Source organism: Schistocerca piceifrons, chromosome 5 (genome assembly GCF_021461385.2).
Source record: "Schistocerca piceifrons isolate TAMUIC-IGC-003096 chromosome 5, iqSchPice1.1, whole genome shotgun sequence".
Taxonomy (NCBI): Eukaryota; Metazoa; Arthropoda; class Insecta; order Orthoptera; family Acrididae; genus Schistocerca; species Schistocerca piceifrons.
Genome location: NC_060142.1, coordinates 318,815,137 through 318,832,582, shown reverse-complemented (window position 1 = coordinate 318,832,582; position 17,446 = coordinate 318,815,137). Strand labels below are relative to the sequence as shown.

The window sequence follows — 17,446 nt, the reverse complement described above, 5'->3', positions numbered from 1 at the left end:
GCCTACACAAATAAATTTTTTATAAGATCAAGCCTTTGACTGTGTCACATCTATAATGATTCCAAACAGTCATTGTGTATAAATATATACAAAACAGAAGCTGCAACTTCGAACATTATCTTAGATGTTTACTTTCACCTTTTAATGAGCTGAAGTTGTGTTCACTTACTTTGAAAAGGATATAGTTTATCAACTGTTTTGATATGTACAGATGGATGTGTAACAAAAAGAGTTAATTTAATGTTTAAATACTGCCCAATATTATGAACTCTAGTTTTATATTAGTGAAGTTGTAATAAGCATCTTTTGATGTGTCTTGTGTACTCTAATTGAATCACTATCATCTGCATTTCATGAAACGAATAAATTAGACTGTCAAAGCAAGTATGTAAAGTTATGTTTATAAAGGACACATTTTTATTTCTATAGCTGTATTCAAAGATCACTAATTGTGCACATACCTAATTTCAACCTGCTCTTCATGGCTGCAAAACAATTTTAGACTTTTTGTGCACTAGGATTAGGCCTATCAATTATGTCATCAGATTAGGAGAGAGGTTATTACAGTACAAATCCTTAAATTCATTTCACAGTCATTCATTAAGAACACCACAAAAAAATCTTTCTGCATAAAATGACAATACAAATTGGCAATAATGGTAGAAAACAATAGTACGTACACACACACACACACACACACACACACACACACACACACACACACACACACACTTTTCATGATATTTTTAGAACTTAAATTTGTCTTCCAAAGACAAAGAAGGGCTAAAGAGAAGCTATCTTGGTTGCCTCAAGTTGTTCTAACAGATAAGACACTTACTTTAACAGTAGTGCATTTGGTACATCAGCAATTTTGATTCTGGAATGTTGCATCTTACATAGGCCTACAGTGTACACTGGTTTCTTTTCTGGTAGTGTTCCAACATTTACTAAAATAAATGCCATAAATATCACTGTGACTGAAGGTCATTAACTACCTAACTCTACAAACTGCATAAGCAACTGACTTTGTGCAGTGGCCTCCACAAAAATACCACAAGTCACATTACACAATAATGATAACATTTGACTTCACTGTATTACAGCTCTGCGTTCATTTCAATAAACACAAAGCAGTTTTATGCCACACACAGTCTTAATAACCATATAAAACAAATACACCATCTCCGGACACAAACGGTTCTTTTATGAAAAAAATTTTCTATCAGTCACGACACTTACAGCTCTCTCTGGACACTGAAATATGTTCTTGAAACAAGGTCACACATCAGCACAACACTTATAGCCATCCCTGGACGCTGAAATATATTCTTGTAAGGTTACATATCAGGAATTAAGCACTTTTGTTAGTCTGTCTTATTATATTCAATAGCTCTCAGTCTTTCCAGAAGAGGTGGATGAGAATGATGCCACATGGAAAACAACCAGTCATAAACAGGGAAACTTAAATTATCTTGATTCAATTTAATTAACGCGCGTTGCAGTTCTTTTGCTTTCCCTAAAGACTTGGCAAAGGCATCTGCTTGAAACTCAAATTTTCGACTTAACATAGTCAACAGAAATCCCAGAATGGCATTATAAGGGGAAAATATGTACTGAAATACTATCATGAGCCCAATAATAACAGGCCGTTCAGTCGAGAACCCGAATGCACGGTACATGGGATCATATTTAAACATTAGTCCAAATACAAGAAACATGAAAAGTAGGTTCAGTTGTGCTATGACAAAGTTCTTCAATATATGGTTCAGTTTCCAGTGTCCAAGTTCATGCCCCAAAACAGCTAGAACTTCATCGTTGTCGCATCCCTTCTTTTCTCCAGTAGGCGATTTTTCTTGTTCTTCAGATTTGTCTTCTCCTGCAGACTTGTTTTCAGGAGTGTAATCCTTCAATAATGTATCGAAAAGTACGATCCTTTTATTCTTGAAGAACCCATAGAAATATGCATTGCTGTGAGTCGATCGTTTAGAACCTTCTACAACGTACAACTTATACAAAGGGAAATCTATACTTGCTGCCAGTTGTTCTATTCTAGTTTTAAGTTCTCCATCTGGCAATGGTGTATATTTATCAAAGAGTGGTGCTATATAGTTCGGATAAATCGTTAACAGAAACACACTCGTTACAACAGAAAAAATCCACAAATATAAAAAGAAGTATTTACCACCTATCTGAACAATGTAAACCATGGCTGCAAGAAGTGGTGAAAATATAACTTGAGACACTGCAAAGCTCTTCAGCTTGTCTTTCACAAAAAACCCAACCGTTTGCTTGTTGAATCCATGTTTCTCTTCTAATACGAAGGTATTGTAAACAACCAGAGGGAGATTAATTATTGTACTGAAAGTATACAAAATGAACCCAAATGTTACACTTTGCAAAATTTCATTATGAGAACTGTAACCAAATGCGGATATAATTCTTTCCGACAAATCCCAAAAGTAAGGTATTCCATCGAACAACATAATTGCGACAGATAATACCATACCGAATATGTCCTTCACAATGCTAAATGTGCATCTGTCCAACCCATAAATCCTTGCCTTTTCGTACGTTTCATGTGTCAATATGTCTTTTAATTCATTTGGAACTCTCACAGCATGTTCGTACACATGGTGCTGCCTTATAGACAGGTACAATTCCCACAAGAACTCTACGATCATAAACGTCAATATTCCATAAAATATCTTCTGTTCTTCTGTAAACATTTTCGTTCACGTTAAAAACACGCTCCACCACACTCCACAGTACCACACGATCCACGACAGACAACGTTAGTCAACGGTAGAGATATCTCATTACACTTAGGGCAGAGTTACTACTACAAATGGCGTGAAATTCTCAAAGATCGAAAGAACTTTACATCTTTGAAAATTGTCAGACATATGAGATCGATTCAGGTATGACGTCACGAATAGAAAGAGTTTCCTCATGCAACAAAAGTAACGCCACTAGGCCACCACTAGAGTGACGCCATCGAAATTGCGTGTGGAAACGCCCCAATTATTGTGGCGCCACTTTTAGCCATGCAAGGGAAGTTAAACCGCTTTAACTCTGTGACATCGCTTTAATCCCCCAGCCTCGATGCACTATTCAGTATTTTGGATTTACGTGTTAAGCCGGGTTCACACAAGCAACGAAAGTGTCGCCGCAGCTAGTGGCATCTGCAGTTGCATGTGTGAACTCCCAATTTTCAGTGGTGGAATTAAGAGATGCAATTTTTCTTATGCTTCGAAAACTTCAGCTTGGTTCTACTTTGTTACGCTACTTTCTTTCCAGCACTGCTCCCTGGTGGGTATATTTCAAAACACGAGCATTCTGTCGCGTTTATTGTGGAGTATCCACTGCTGTATTCCATTCTATTTCAGTGTGTATTCATTTTATTACTGAGAACAGTGAATATAATGGTCGGCAGGTGCACTTCCATAGTTTCTGGGACTTCAAGAACAACACCCTATGATGACATAGTTCTATCCCACGTTCTTAAAAGGTGAATAGATGAATAAAGTTAATATGCATCCAGAAATGTGAGTCGTATAAACGTGTTCAAAACCATTACAAAGCGAAGATCACACAAAATATTTTTTATTGAACCTTCCTACTGTGAACGGGTGTAACTGACCTAGTTCGTTTACTAAAATTAGTATAAATCCGCGAATAATATTTATTTTGTGACAGGACTGTATGTAATCTTCAAGTCTGCAATAATTTATGTTATCCTTAATTCTTGTTTCAAAGTGTGAAATACTTTTTGAGACAAATAACTTAGACACACTTTTGGTGAATGAGTGTTTTAGACCCAGGAGGATATTCATTTGAATTCTTCTGACAGATTGTTTGTAATACACGCGATTGTTATCGTATGGTCTACAATGGCTCAGAGGTATTTCACATTGTTGTAAAAATTGGTATAACAACCGCACCGCCAGTCTGATTTAGTGTGCCAACATGGCTAGTCGTTTTCTAAGCAATGAACAATTAGAAAGGCTTCTGAATGAGTCTTATGACGAAACAGTAAATTATCCTGTTAATGATTCAGATTTTCAACATTCTGTTGATAGTTCAAGTGATGTTGATAATGTATCAGCTGGAAGTGAGGAGAGTGATCTTACTGAAGCAGATGAAGGTGCAGCTAAGTTGCCTAACGAAACTAATGTGGTTGGAAATGTTTATAAGACCAATATTTGTACAGAGTGATCTGCAAATTCACCACCTGCGTCACAGGCAAGGTGAGCATAATAAATATATTATATGCAAACGAGTATATCATTATTGTTATAGATCTGCTTCGTAAGGAAGTGTCTAACATGGTAGGTTATCACCACTATGGTCGTGGATTCGAAACTCGGTTCGGCCAAAACTGATTTACGTGGTAAGGAAGGCAATGTATTGATTGTCTAGAAAGATGAAAACCCTTATCTTCGATAATCCCTTGGGCCTTGTATGCAATATATCTTTACTTTTTACCTAATACCAGATTTATTTTTCTTGTTTTTCTCTGCAGTTTATCCTATTAGTTTGGGGTTAATTGTCAGCTAGTTTATTTAATTTTTTTCTTTTCTGTAGGGCTGGAACCATTCTTCATCCTGCTCGAGAACCTACCCAGTTTGCTCTTCAGCGAATTAATAAAATCGGAAGTATCCTCGTTTTCACTGTTTATAACTGAAGAAATTTTGGCATTGGTTTTGAATGAAACCAATAGAGAATGGATCTGAGTATCAGCAGCCAAAGATGCGACATTCACATCAATTACAAATCAGAAACTGAAGGCTTATTTGGGACTTCTTATATTGGCTGGTGTGTACAGATCTGCTGGAGAATCTCTTGAAGAGCTATGGGACAATATGAATGGTCGACCAGTTTTTCGTGCAGCGACGTCACTTCAGCGTTTCCATACAATCTGCAGATCTCTCAGATTTGACAACAAAGAAGATCGACCAGCTAGGCGTCACCATGATAAACAGGCTGCTATCAGGACTGTCTCTGAAATCTTTGTGGAACAATTTCCTAGAATGTTACTTCCTTAAGAAAATGTCACAGTGGACGAGCAATTGGTTCCATTCAGAGGAAGGTGTCCCTTCCATCAGTACATGCCTTCAAAACAGAGAGGAAAATATGGAATAAAATTATGATTGTTATCTTATGTGAAAACAGCAAATGTTTCTGCAGGAGAAGTATATGTAGGAACCCGGAAAATGGTCCACAAGAAACAAATCAATGGAGAAATGTACTGAAGCTTATGGAAAGCATTGAGAAAACTGGGTGAAACAGTACCTCTATTAATTTCTTTACGGATTACAACCTGGCCAAAGAACTTCTAAAGAAATCTAACATTAGTTTGAACTCTCAGAAAGAACAAAGATGAGATTCGGAAGGAAATGTTGACAAACAATAGCAGAGTAGTGTTTTCAACCATCTGCGGATTTCAGAGGGATGTAATGCTGTTTTCGTATGTGCTAAAAACGAATAAAGCAGTAGTATTACTCTCTATGATGCACCACGACTGTAGCCTGTCCCCCCCAGGGGCTCAGCATTCATTTGCTGAGTACGGGCTTGGCGACCCCGGGGTCCTGAGCTGGGGACTGGTAAGCGCCGCCAGTCCCCTGTCACCGTAACCTCTAAGCACACTTCAACGACCACCGTGCGGCGCGGCGGTGGAATGTTGTGTGTCTCAGGGAATGGGGATCTTGGCTTGACCGCCCGGATCGCGAGGATGGAATCAACCTCTATAAAAAAACCCTCAATCTCAAGGTGTGCTGCGCGCTGATGAGATGCATGGCTGTTGAGGTGGAACAGTCGATAGCGGGCAACCTCTGGGGAACCTGCCGCACCTCAGTTGTATAAGGCTTACCTAGGCACGCGGGGCTCTGTCTAGGTGGACTTCTAGTTCCCTAGCTGCTCGTGGGACCGAGATGGATCCTTCGAAATTCTCTTTTCTTCCTCCCAGCGGAAAGGGTGGGCCGCTGGAAGGTTCTAACACCCAGTCTCTTAAGAGGGCCCGTGCAGTCAGTCCCCCTGACTCCGGCGCTTCTTTGAAAAGTCCAGTCTTAGGTAACAGAATGCATTCCGGTAATCCGAATGTGTTTCTCATTGTGAAACGGAAGGAGGGTAGTTTCGACAAGGTTTCGCCCTTCTATATACAAAAGGGATTGGAGGGAATCTGTGGCTCCTTAAAATCGGTGAAGCGCTTGCGTAATGGGACCTTGCTAGTGGAAACTTCCACTTCCCAGCAAGCAACTAACCTCCAATCTGCTAAATGCCTTGGAGAGTATGCCATAGACACCGAACTGCACAGCACCTTGAACTATAGCAAAGGTGTTGTGACATGTCGGGATCTAGCTGATATTCCCAAGGAAGAACTGCAACGTGAGTGGGCTCCGGAAGGTATCGTTGATGTCCAACACATCATGAAGAGGGTTGATGGCGCTCTTGTCAAATCCGACTCCTTTATTCTGACCTTCAGTAGCACAACACTTCCTGAGCATATTAAAGCTGGCTTCCTTCGCCTTAGTGTGAGGCCTTATTTCCCGGCCCCAATGCGCTGTTTCAAATGCCAGCGTTTTGGGCATACCACCTTAGGCTGTAAAGGCGAAGCGACTTGTGGAAACTGTGGTCAGTGTGCTCATGAAGGAATTGGTTGCTCGTCTCCGGCTAAATGTATTAATTGCTCTGGGAACCACCCTGTTTGGAGTAGGGACTGCCGCATATTTTTAGAGGAACGCAAGGTCCAGGAAATAAAAACAACCAAGCGTATCCCCTATGGTGAGGCCAAGAAGATTTATAAGTCGATGCAACCTCCCACATTTGCTACATCTTTTGCATCCCTGGTACAGAAGCCTACTCCAAAAGTCGATGCGTCAACGCAGACTGAGGTGGTGAGTGTTGGCATTAACACCTGTAGCTGTCAGTGCACTTGCAACGCAGCCAGTGTTCCAGAGCCAGTAGCCCCTACTCGAACGGCAGACAAAAGTACATTGGCGGATTTGGTCCAGCCCCCCGCGCCTCCAACGGCTGCGGTTGTCCCCAAGCCCAGTGCGCCAATTACTACTCCCACGTCCGCTCCCCCAAAGTCCACCAAGCCGCAGAAAGCTACTGTGCAGCAGCAACAGCGGGTCAAATCCCGTGGTAAACCATCTGACCATGCGGATGTTGTTTTACGCGAGGCTTCATCTGACTCTTCCCCAGAGTTGATGGAGTACGATGTATGTGTGGGGCAATCGTCTCGTCCCACGCCTGCCCCTCCACCTGCTGCGGTCTCCCCACCCCGTCGGAGAGACAGGATGAAGGTGCTACCCCCAACGTAGATGGCTCCCATACTCCAGTGGAACTTGCAAGGGTTCAGGACGCATGTGGAGGAACTTCGTCTACTTTCTCAGGGTCGACCATTGTGTCTCTGTCTCCAGGAGACGTATTTCCATCCCTCATACTCCCCTGAGATACGAGGCTATACACTCCACAAAAAGGACGACCTACGTGGAGAGAGAGCTAGAGGAGGCGTAGGTATTTTCGTCAGGACGGACTACCATTCCTCGCCTCTCTCACTTACGACGACTCTACAGGCCGTCGCTGTGTCCGTGCACGTGCGTCATCCATTGACTGTCTGTTCACTTTACTTGCCCCCACATGATGCTCTTGATGAAGCGGCCCTCACCGACCTTCTTACACAGCTCCCCCAGCCATTCATTATTTGTGGTGATTTTAATGCCCACAATGTGCTTTGGGGCTCTGCAATTACCTGTCCCAGGGGTAGAGCAATTGAGAGGCTTCTCCTGTCATCCTGTGCCTACTTGCTCAATGGAGGACAGAGTACTCATTTCTGCACGGCGACTGGGTCGTTCTCTGCCATTGATCTCTCGCTTTGCTCTCCAGCTCTTGCCGCTAGTGCTCACTGGGAAGTGGTCGCTGACTTGCACGGCAGTGATCATTTCCCAATCTGGATTCACCTGCCAGATGGCGTGGGCCCCGGAAGGAGACCACCACGATGGGTAATCAGTGGAGCTGACTGGACACTTTATGGCCAGTTGGCCCAATTCGAACACTGTGTGAATGTTGAGGTGTGGGTGGATCATATTACCAAAACGGTCCACCATGCCGCTGCGGCATCCATTCCACAGTCCACAGGCCACCGCAAACGGCCACCTGTGCCTTGGTGGAGTGACGAATGCCGCTCTGCAATCAGGACCAGGCGTGCGGCTCTGCGGCGGTTCAAGTGTCGGCCGACTGCTGACAATCTTGCAGCCTTTCGGGTGGCGAGGGCGAGATGTCGCCGCATTATTCGTGAGAGCAAGAAGAGGTCATGGCAAAAGTTTCTGAACACCATTAATCGATCCACCAAAAGTTCCATTGTGTGGGAGACCATTAGGAGAATTTCTGGCAGAGGAGGGAGGTGCCCCATAGCTGCTGTAATGAATAACGGCACTCTCCACACAGATCCGCGAGACATTGCCCAGACTATGGCAGCATATTTTGCGACAGTTACTGCCACAACCAGTCAGGATCCAGGTTTCCAGCGCCATAGAGCGGTTGCTGAGAGGTGTAGTCTGAACTTCCAGCCCACCTCTCATGAAGTTTACAACTGCCCTTTTTCTATGTGGGAGCTGGATTCTGCATTGTCTGGAGCTCGTGACACTTCCCCTGGTCACGACAGGATCCATTACAGTATGCTATGGCACCTCACAATGCGCAACAAAGAAATCCTCCTCGCACTTTTTAATGCCATTTGGGCGTCGGGTCACTTTCCTGACGCGTGGCGTGAGGCAGTTTTAATCCCTTTTTTAAAACCTGGGAAAGACCGCTCGAGCCCAAGTAGCTACCGTAGTATTGCCCTCACTAGTTGCGTAGGGAAGACCTTGGAGCGGATGGTCAACCGCCGCCTTGTCTGGATGTTAGAATCCCGGCAACTACTTAGTCGCTTTCAGTGTGGGTTCAGGAGGTTTCGTTCCACCTTCGATAACCTTGCCCTCCTGGAAGCGGCTATCCAACAAGCTTTCCTACGCCGTCATCACCTTATAGGTGTATTTTTCGACATCGAGAAGGCCTACGATACCACTTGGCGGCGTCTCATCCTGGAGCAGCTTCACGAATGGGGTTTTCGTGGTTGTCTTCCTCTTTTTATTCAGTCTTTCCTCTCGCCACGATATTTTAGATACCGAATTGGTGACGTCCTGTCTGATCGTTTTGAGCAGGAGAATGGTGTCCCTCAGGGTAGCGTTTTAAGTGTGACTCTGTTTGCCATCGCTATTAATAGCATTACGTCCATGGTGAAAAGTCCTGTCCAGTGTTCTTTGTTTGTGGATGATTTCTCTTTGTTCTGCTCTTCTTCAAGCCTTGCAACGACAACTCGTCAGTTGCAACTTACGATTAGGCGTTTGGATGACTGGGCGCTGAAGAGTGGATTTAAGTTTTCCACCGAGAAGTCTGTATGTGTTCTTTTTAACCGTTCTCGTTCGATTTTACCCTTTCCTGAGTTGCGCTTGAGGGACACTATTCTTTCTTTTAAAGACACGGTGAGATTTCTGGGTCTCATTTTTGACTCGAGGCTCACGTGGTTACCTCATCTTAAAGACCTGAAACGACGATCGCTTCAGGCTTTAAGCATTTTAAAATGTCTTAGCCACAGTACATGGGGAGCTGACAGGACTTGTCTGCTCCAGTTTTATAGGGCGTTTGTGCGATCTCGGCTCGATTATGGGTGCACGGTGTATGGGTCTGCGAGGCCTTCGTACTTAAAGATTTTGGACGTTGTCCACCATGAAGGGCTGCGGTTGGCCACTGGGGCATTCCGAACTAGCCCCATACCAAGCCTCTGTGCAGAGGCTGGTGAACCGCCACTTCATATGCGACGACGGCTACTTACGGTACGCCAGGCGTATAAAACTTTGTCCACACCATACACACCTGCATACCATACCATTGCTCAGCCTCCTCTGGCACGGTTATTTCATAACCGGCAACGTGCGACGCAGCCCTATGGGATTCGCGCACAGGATTGCCTCGCTGCAATGTCTGTGGCTGGTCTTCGTGTTTTACGTCGCGGTTGGAGCAGATCTCCACCTTGGCTCCTCCGGCGTCCCAAATTTATTTTGGATTTGACTCGTTTTAAGAAAGATGGCACACCAGATTTTACGTTCCAATCTCTGTTTTTTAGCATTTTAGACCTGCATCACGGTTTCACTGTCGTTTATACTGATGGCTCGAAACAGGAGACTTCCGTAGGCTGTTCTGTGGTGTTCCCTGATCGTGTCACCCGGATTCGCCTCCCTGCTGAATATACCGTTTTCGCAGCGGAGCTCCACGCGATCCTGAAGGCACTGGAGCAGATGCATCGTGTTCGGGGCGATCGATTTCTTCTCTGCTCCGATTCTCTTAGTGCCTTACAATCGCTGCAGAGCCTATACCCGACTGAGGAGATGGTCCAGTTGATACATGACCAACTGTACTTGCTCCAACAGCGGGGTAAAGAGGTATCCTTCTGCTGGGTGCCTGGTCATGTCGGCATATGGGGCAATGTACAGGCTGACCGGGCTGCCAAGGAGGCCTGCAGAGAGCATGATGTGGTCCAGTGTCCTATCCCCTTGCAGTCCGTCATCGCTGCACTCCACAGGAAGTGCATGGAGTTGTGGGAGGACGAATGGCTGGCGGTGTCGGCCAATAAACTGCGGTCGGTAAAGTCAACCACTCGGCCGTGGCGTTCCTCCTGCCGGTTGCTCAGGCGGGAAGAGGTGGCCCTCACACGTCTGCGGATTGGGCACTGTCCTGTGACGCATAGCTATTTATTACGGCGGGAGGATCCTCCCTTTTGTGACGCTTGTGGTGTGCACATCTCTGTCCGGCACATTTTAACGGACTGCATTTTATACCGTGATGCAAGGGCAGAAGCACAAGTTGATGGGGCTCTGCCTTGTGTTTTAGCTGACGATGAGACGTGTGTGTCTAGGGTTTTTAAGTTCTGTGATGTATCTGGACTCTGGCCTAAGCTTTTAGGCTGGAGGTTTTAGTGTGTTGCAGAGTGGCTGACTCCTCCCCTTTTTTCCTTGCGGTCAGCCAGCCACTTCCATGTGCTACATTGTTTTAGCTCCCTCTACCATTTTCTTCCTGTGTTGTCCCTGTTTTACTGCTGACGCCCTGCTTCATCCCACGCTTCGGTGTGGGTGAGCACATTTTTTCCATGATTGTTCCCCGTGTTTTATGTTCCATTTTATGTCAATGTTCTGAGGGTTTTTTTTTTCCTTGACACCCGTCTCACTGTGATACTGCACGGGCGCTGAAGACCTTGCTGTCGTGCGCCCCCAAAACCCCTCTACTACTACTACTACTGTAGCCTGTCTTCAGAAGAGCATAAGGAGCCTGAAGTAATACTACATTACAACAAAACCAAACGAGGAGTTACCAAAAGAGATTATCTTGCCAGTAAAAGGTGTACTAAGAGATGGCCTGTCTGTTTGTTCTACAACATGCTAGACATTGCTGCAATAAATTATTATGTGTTGTATGTACACTCTAATCCTGGCTACAATCAAAACAAATTGTACAAAAGACGGCAATTTCAAAGATAACTTGGACATGAGCTAACAAAACCAATACGAGAGGAAAGAATGACTGAAAGTATTTCTAACAAAATCAAAGTAAGTTTGTAAAATATTGCTGCACTGAGTTCAGGAGCAAAAGAACAGAAGAGGGGCAGGTCCAAAGAGTGTGGACTGAAGAAAGATCGAAAGACCAACAAAAAGTGTGACAGTTGTCAATCATTCCTGTGTCAAGATTAAGCAAATATATACTACAATAATTACATACGCTAATACCACACCCCTAGAAATTGACTTAAATATAGTTCCTCAAAATCAAATATCGTAATTAAATTTAAATTTTAAGATAATTATTGTGTATAGTAAAAGTTAATACTTAAACTATAAAATGCGCTTATTTGAAGAAACCCTGATACAAACACTATTTCGAAGTACCATGTATAAACATTTGTTTTTCAATCTAAAATTTTATAAAACATTTTTTGTATTACATATGTTCGATAAATGTTGAAAAGTTCAAACTTTTGTTTTTCTATATAAAAAACTAAACATAAAATATATTTTGAAGAATCATGTAAGAATATATAATTTGTTTTTTAAGCTGTGAATCTAACAGACCCATCCACAATATGTGTGTTTCTGTGTGAAACACAACAGGAAGGTTAAGACAATCAGTTTCAACAGTCTTAGCTGTCATTTCAGGCCTTAAGCATTTTTTGTAGTAAAACCCATTCATTTGACGCTAAACCTCATGTGCAATGTGTCCAGTGGATAAAACTCAGCACATTATAAATGTTTGTCATCGCTAAAATATTTGAAACAACACAGTATCTTGTTCAAAAGGCAATGTTCATATACAAATTGCTCACACATGCTTCTTACATGATACAAATATGGTACACATAGCACATCTGTTTACATGTGGTATATATGTACCATATTTGTATCATGTAAGAAGTATCTATGAGCAATACGTATATGGACATGGGTTTTTGAACAGGAGGGTACTGTGTGTTTTTAAATATTTTAGGAAATGACAAATTTTATAGTGTACTGAGTTTTATCCACTTCACATCTTGTGCTTGAGGTTCAGTGGAGAATGAACATGTTTTACTACAAAAAAATGTTTAAGACCTGAAGGTCACACCTAAGACTGCTGAAACCTGTTGTCTTGAATAAAAAATATTTTATGCGATCTTGGCTTTTGAATGCTTTTTGACAATTAAAACAGATTGCCCTTCAGTACTCTCATAGTGAAAAAACTTAATTGTGCAAATTTGGTGAATTGTGAGACTAAGCACTATATAAATTGTGGATTATATGCAGGAAATAGCCCCCGAGTGTGATGTGGAAAAATAACTTAAAATTTTTTTATTTGAAATGTCTACATTAATGAATAAAATAACATTCTAAAATACTTAGCAGCTGTTAGTTCATTTGCCATAGTAGACAACATTTTCGCCTTTGAATGTTATTTCTTTTATAAATGTGTTTGTGGCTATAAATGTGTTTGTGGCTCCTGCTTTATTCCTGCACGAAACCTGTTTCAGATCTAACATTTTGGTTTCTTCCTTCTTGTATCTAACTCTTTTCACAGTTCTAATGCTATAACTGCACTATATCATTAATACCAACCCATATGATTTCAGTTGATGACATGTTGGATACTGTGGAACTACATAGAATTGATGGCATCCAGTGTTAACGGAAACTCACCACGCCATAACAGAAACCCACAAGATTTGGCGTTGTATTAGTTGCATGTGTGAACCCAGCTTCAGAAATTTTGCTGTGTGTGTGTTTCGCAGCATTAGAAATGTCTACAAAAGTGGTTGTCAGTAAAAACTGTGCAGTTTATTGAACTGTAAGAGAAGCGACCATGCTTTTAACATTAAAAAAATAACGATTGTTAGAAATACAGAAGTCTGAGCATTGCTTGGAATTGTGGATGGAATACAGGAATGCGTCCCCAGTTGTGATTTACTTATTGTGAAAGTTAAAATAAACATTTGCAAAGCCTACACCAGTGAACAAGATAGAGTGTTAAACAAGGTTCACACACATAACTAATGTGATGCCACAGATTGTGGCATTCTGTAGCGGTACTGTAAGCTACACAGGATGGCACAAATTCTACATAGTTGTACAACATTCAATATGGCGCCAACTCAAATTATGTGCGATATGGGTGTACTAATGTTATAGCACAGGTTAGAGAATTAGAGCTTGACAAGAGCTAAATACAAGGAAAACGAAACCCAAATGCTGGATCTGAAAATAAATTTAGTGCAGCAATAAATTATGGGCCACAAACACATTTATAAAAGAAATAAGACTCAGACATGTAGCTAATGTGGTATCAGTTGGTGATTCGCAAAAAGATTTGAGTCTTATATAACTATCAGGAAATAAAGGGTGTTGTTGCAAAACACCTGCGCAGTAAGCAGTCATTTTTCATGTAATTGGAAATTAATTATATGTGGTGTTGCTTGAGATTCCATCCTGGGCCCGTTTCTTGTGTACGTTAATGACTTCTGGTCTGTTACATTGCCAGATGCTAAATTTACTTTGTTCACAGATGATAGAAACATTGCAATAAGTAGCAAGTCAAGTACAGATTTAGAAATAACTGTTATTAAAGTTTTCACTGACATCAGTAAATGGTTTAAAGCTAATTCACTGTCATTAAACTTTGAAAAATATGCATTTCATAACCGATAAGATATTTTCTTATTGCATGTGTAAAACATATGAAGACATATAGATCGAAAAGGTTGACAGTGTTAAATTCCTGGGATTACAACTCGATAATAAATTCAGTAGGAAAGAGCATACTACAGAACTGCTGAAGCGTTTAAACAAGTCTGTATTTGCAGTGAGCTTGGTATCACATGTAGGAGGTATAAATATAAAGAAATCATTTTGGGGTAACTCATGAAACAAAGCAAAACTTTTTAGCTTGTAATAAGAATCATTTGTGGTGTAAATCCAAGAATATCACGTAGGAACCCGTTCAAGGAACTTTGTATTCTAACCGCTGCTTCTCAGTATACTTACTCCTAAATGAAATGTTGCGAGTAACGTATTTCTATTTCCAACCAACAGCTCAATTTATAGTATCACTACTAGGAGTAAGGACAATCTACATAAAGACCTAAAATACTTACCTTGGTTCAGAAAGGGGTTCAATATTTAGGAAGACAAATTTTCGATAAATTGCCAGTTAAAAAGTCGTTAGCACATTAAGCACAGTTTAAATAGAGTTTGAAAAAAATTTAATAGGCAACTCCTACTCTATAGATGAATATCTTAACAGGGATTGTTAGAACAGCTTAAGTAAAAATGTCTATTAGATTTCAGTTTTAACAGCACTTGGTCACAACAGTCGCGATTAGGCATTTTGTGTATGATAAATTTATTAAAAGTGTATAATGGTACTGTATTCTATCAGTGTATTAATTCTGTATATATTAGCAGTTTCAGTATATCTGTTTTGACAGTCTCCTGACAAATGATCATGGCAGTAAATATCATATTCAATTGTTTTATGTTATACTTTCTGACGTGTTCCACACAAACGTGAATCATCTCACAAAAGATGAAAAAGCTGTCTGCTATGGCAAGCTAACTAACAGCTGTCATGTAAATACCATCTGCAGACACACCACTCTTCCAAGATCTTAGAATCTTCTTGTATTCGTTAATGTAGGCATTTCAAGTGACACATTTGTAGTATTTTTTGCCACATGACACTCATGGACCATTTCCTGCATATAATCCACAATATATACAGTACCAAAAACTATGAAGTTTATACAACTCACTTTTTCAGTTACATATTAAGTTTATTTACTTATTTATTCAAAAATCTTTAAATATAGTGGGATACTGGTCCATAGTTAGTTCGAAAATATTTTGCACACAAGCACACACACACACACACACACACACACACACACACACACACACTCACACTACACTGCTACAGAAAAATTTAATAGCAAGATTAGATTGTTGTTCTCATAGTTCCATAAGCTGCAAAAGTGTTCCTTCGGACCAATGTTTTGACTACTTTCAGTAAAAAAATGAAACCATGCTGAAATCGAATGAAGTACTGTACAGCAGCAATTTCTCAGCGATAACTGCAACAAAATGCCTGTGCTTCAAAATATAACCATAGGGAGAAGTGGTGGAAAGGCAAATACAAACGTATTGAATTGTTTGAGGTATGACGAAAGTTGTGGCACTTCAGTGACACCACTGAAAACTGGAGTTCACACGTAGAATGCCACTGCAGTATGTCATTAGCTGTGCCATTACTTTAGTTGCGTGTGTTACCCAGTTTCAAAATCAATTAAGAGTGGTGCAGCATTTGCAGTTCCATTGTGCTCCAAAAAGATTAATTTTTGAAAATTATGTAGCATATATGTAGTCATAAACTTGCCTCTTATTTCATGCGTATTCAGAAAAAAGTTCCCACAATTTCTTTAAAGTACTCATGAGATAATTTGCAAAAGTTAGATGAAAATAATTTTATTACTGTACTTCAACAATACAAAAAACTGATGCAGATGGTAAATGCACATATATGACAACGTAGATTTCGTTCTATGTTGTGAGTACCAAGCAACTCTCACAAGATGATGTATCTGATTTTATTCTAAACGACATGTGCCCAGATCCACAACAACATTCGTATATTTGAACAGGAACATAACATCACCATTTTACATTCAAAGTTGTTGGTAGCTAAAACTTTTGCGTTGCAGTTATTAGCATTAAGTGGTCGATTTATATCGTGAAAGTATATGATATTACCACAGCATTATCTGATGCATGGATATGATTTGTATGTGAGTAAGCAAGTATTATAAAGGAATTTGAGAAGTAACAAGGTGTTTGGTGGTAGTGTAATTCCTGCTTGACAGTGGCTTTTAACACAGTCGAACATAACAGTCATGACACTCTGTCTCTTTTTTTTTGTTACCTCCTGTGACTGTAGCATGCCAAGCAGCCAGGAAGTTATAGTATCGAGTTGGCCGAGATCTTGTGAAAGCGAAAGAGAATCGTAATTGTTTATATTGATCTGTAGAATAGTTTTTACAAAAGGAAGATTCTGTTACACAATAGAATGCAGCAACAAGAAGAAGAAGAAGATGTCACATTTTTTTTTTTTTTTTTTTTTTTTTTAGGTTTCCTAATGACTCTAGGTCGAAGTGTACGAATGAGTGAATCATTAGCCTAGATAAAAATCTTTAAGTACCTATTATAATAATAACAACAGACAACAACAGAAATGTATGCTTCTCATACATGAAATTGTATTTGCATTGTCTTGCCTCAATGGAGTAAGCTGCAAATTTACACATATTCGAAAGTATTTCTTCATGAATAAGTTGTAGCTTACATCACTGACTCCATGTGATTCAGCTGCTTTTACTTCACGATAATTCATGTCTCTTTATATTTTACTAAGGCGTGGAACGCAAAAATATAACAACTATTTCGTTAATTAAGTAGAAAATAATAAAATAATTAAAAACAAACATCGTTAGGATGCATACGACTGACTGCTTTCTCGATGCTTGTCGATCCGTGTCAAATGGTATCAACTTCCACGTCAGAGTGTGTCATGACTGTTTGTATTAGACTGTGGTACAGCAATGAATAAAGTAATATTCTCATTTGAGCAATGCAAGGCCGTACTGAAGTGGTACTGGAAGTAGGAAAACGTGATGGAAGTACAATGGCAATAGCATAACGTGTATGGAACTCAGCCACCAACACTTACAACAATTTATAGGTTCAGGATAAATATGAAGCTGACAGTACTGTTCAGGATGTGCATAAGGAAAGGTCTGGCCGACCAAAAACATCAAAAAGTCCAGCTTTCAGCGCTACTG

General features: G+C 40.9%; 1 protein-coding gene across 1 annotated transcript; it reads right to left on the bottom strand.

Moving 5' to 3' along the window:
- Positions 1-399: 399 nt before the first annotated feature.
- LOC124798002 (CAAX prenyl protease 1 homolog) lies at positions 400-2,833 on the bottom strand. Its single transcript, XM_047261190.1, has one exon. The coding sequence runs from the start codon at positions 2,724-2,726 to the stop codon at positions 1,365-1,367; it is 1,362 nt and encodes a 453-aa protein (XP_047117146.1). The 5' UTR covers positions 2,727-2,833; the 3' UTR covers positions 400-1,364.
- Between the last annotated feature and the right edge of the window lie 14,613 nt (positions 2,834-17,446).

Excerpts from the sequence above, each read along its gene's own strand:
- LOC124798002 (XM_047261190.1), bottom strand. The coding sequence starts at position 2,726 with ATGTTTACAGAAGAACAGAAGATATTTTATGGAATATTGACGTTTATG.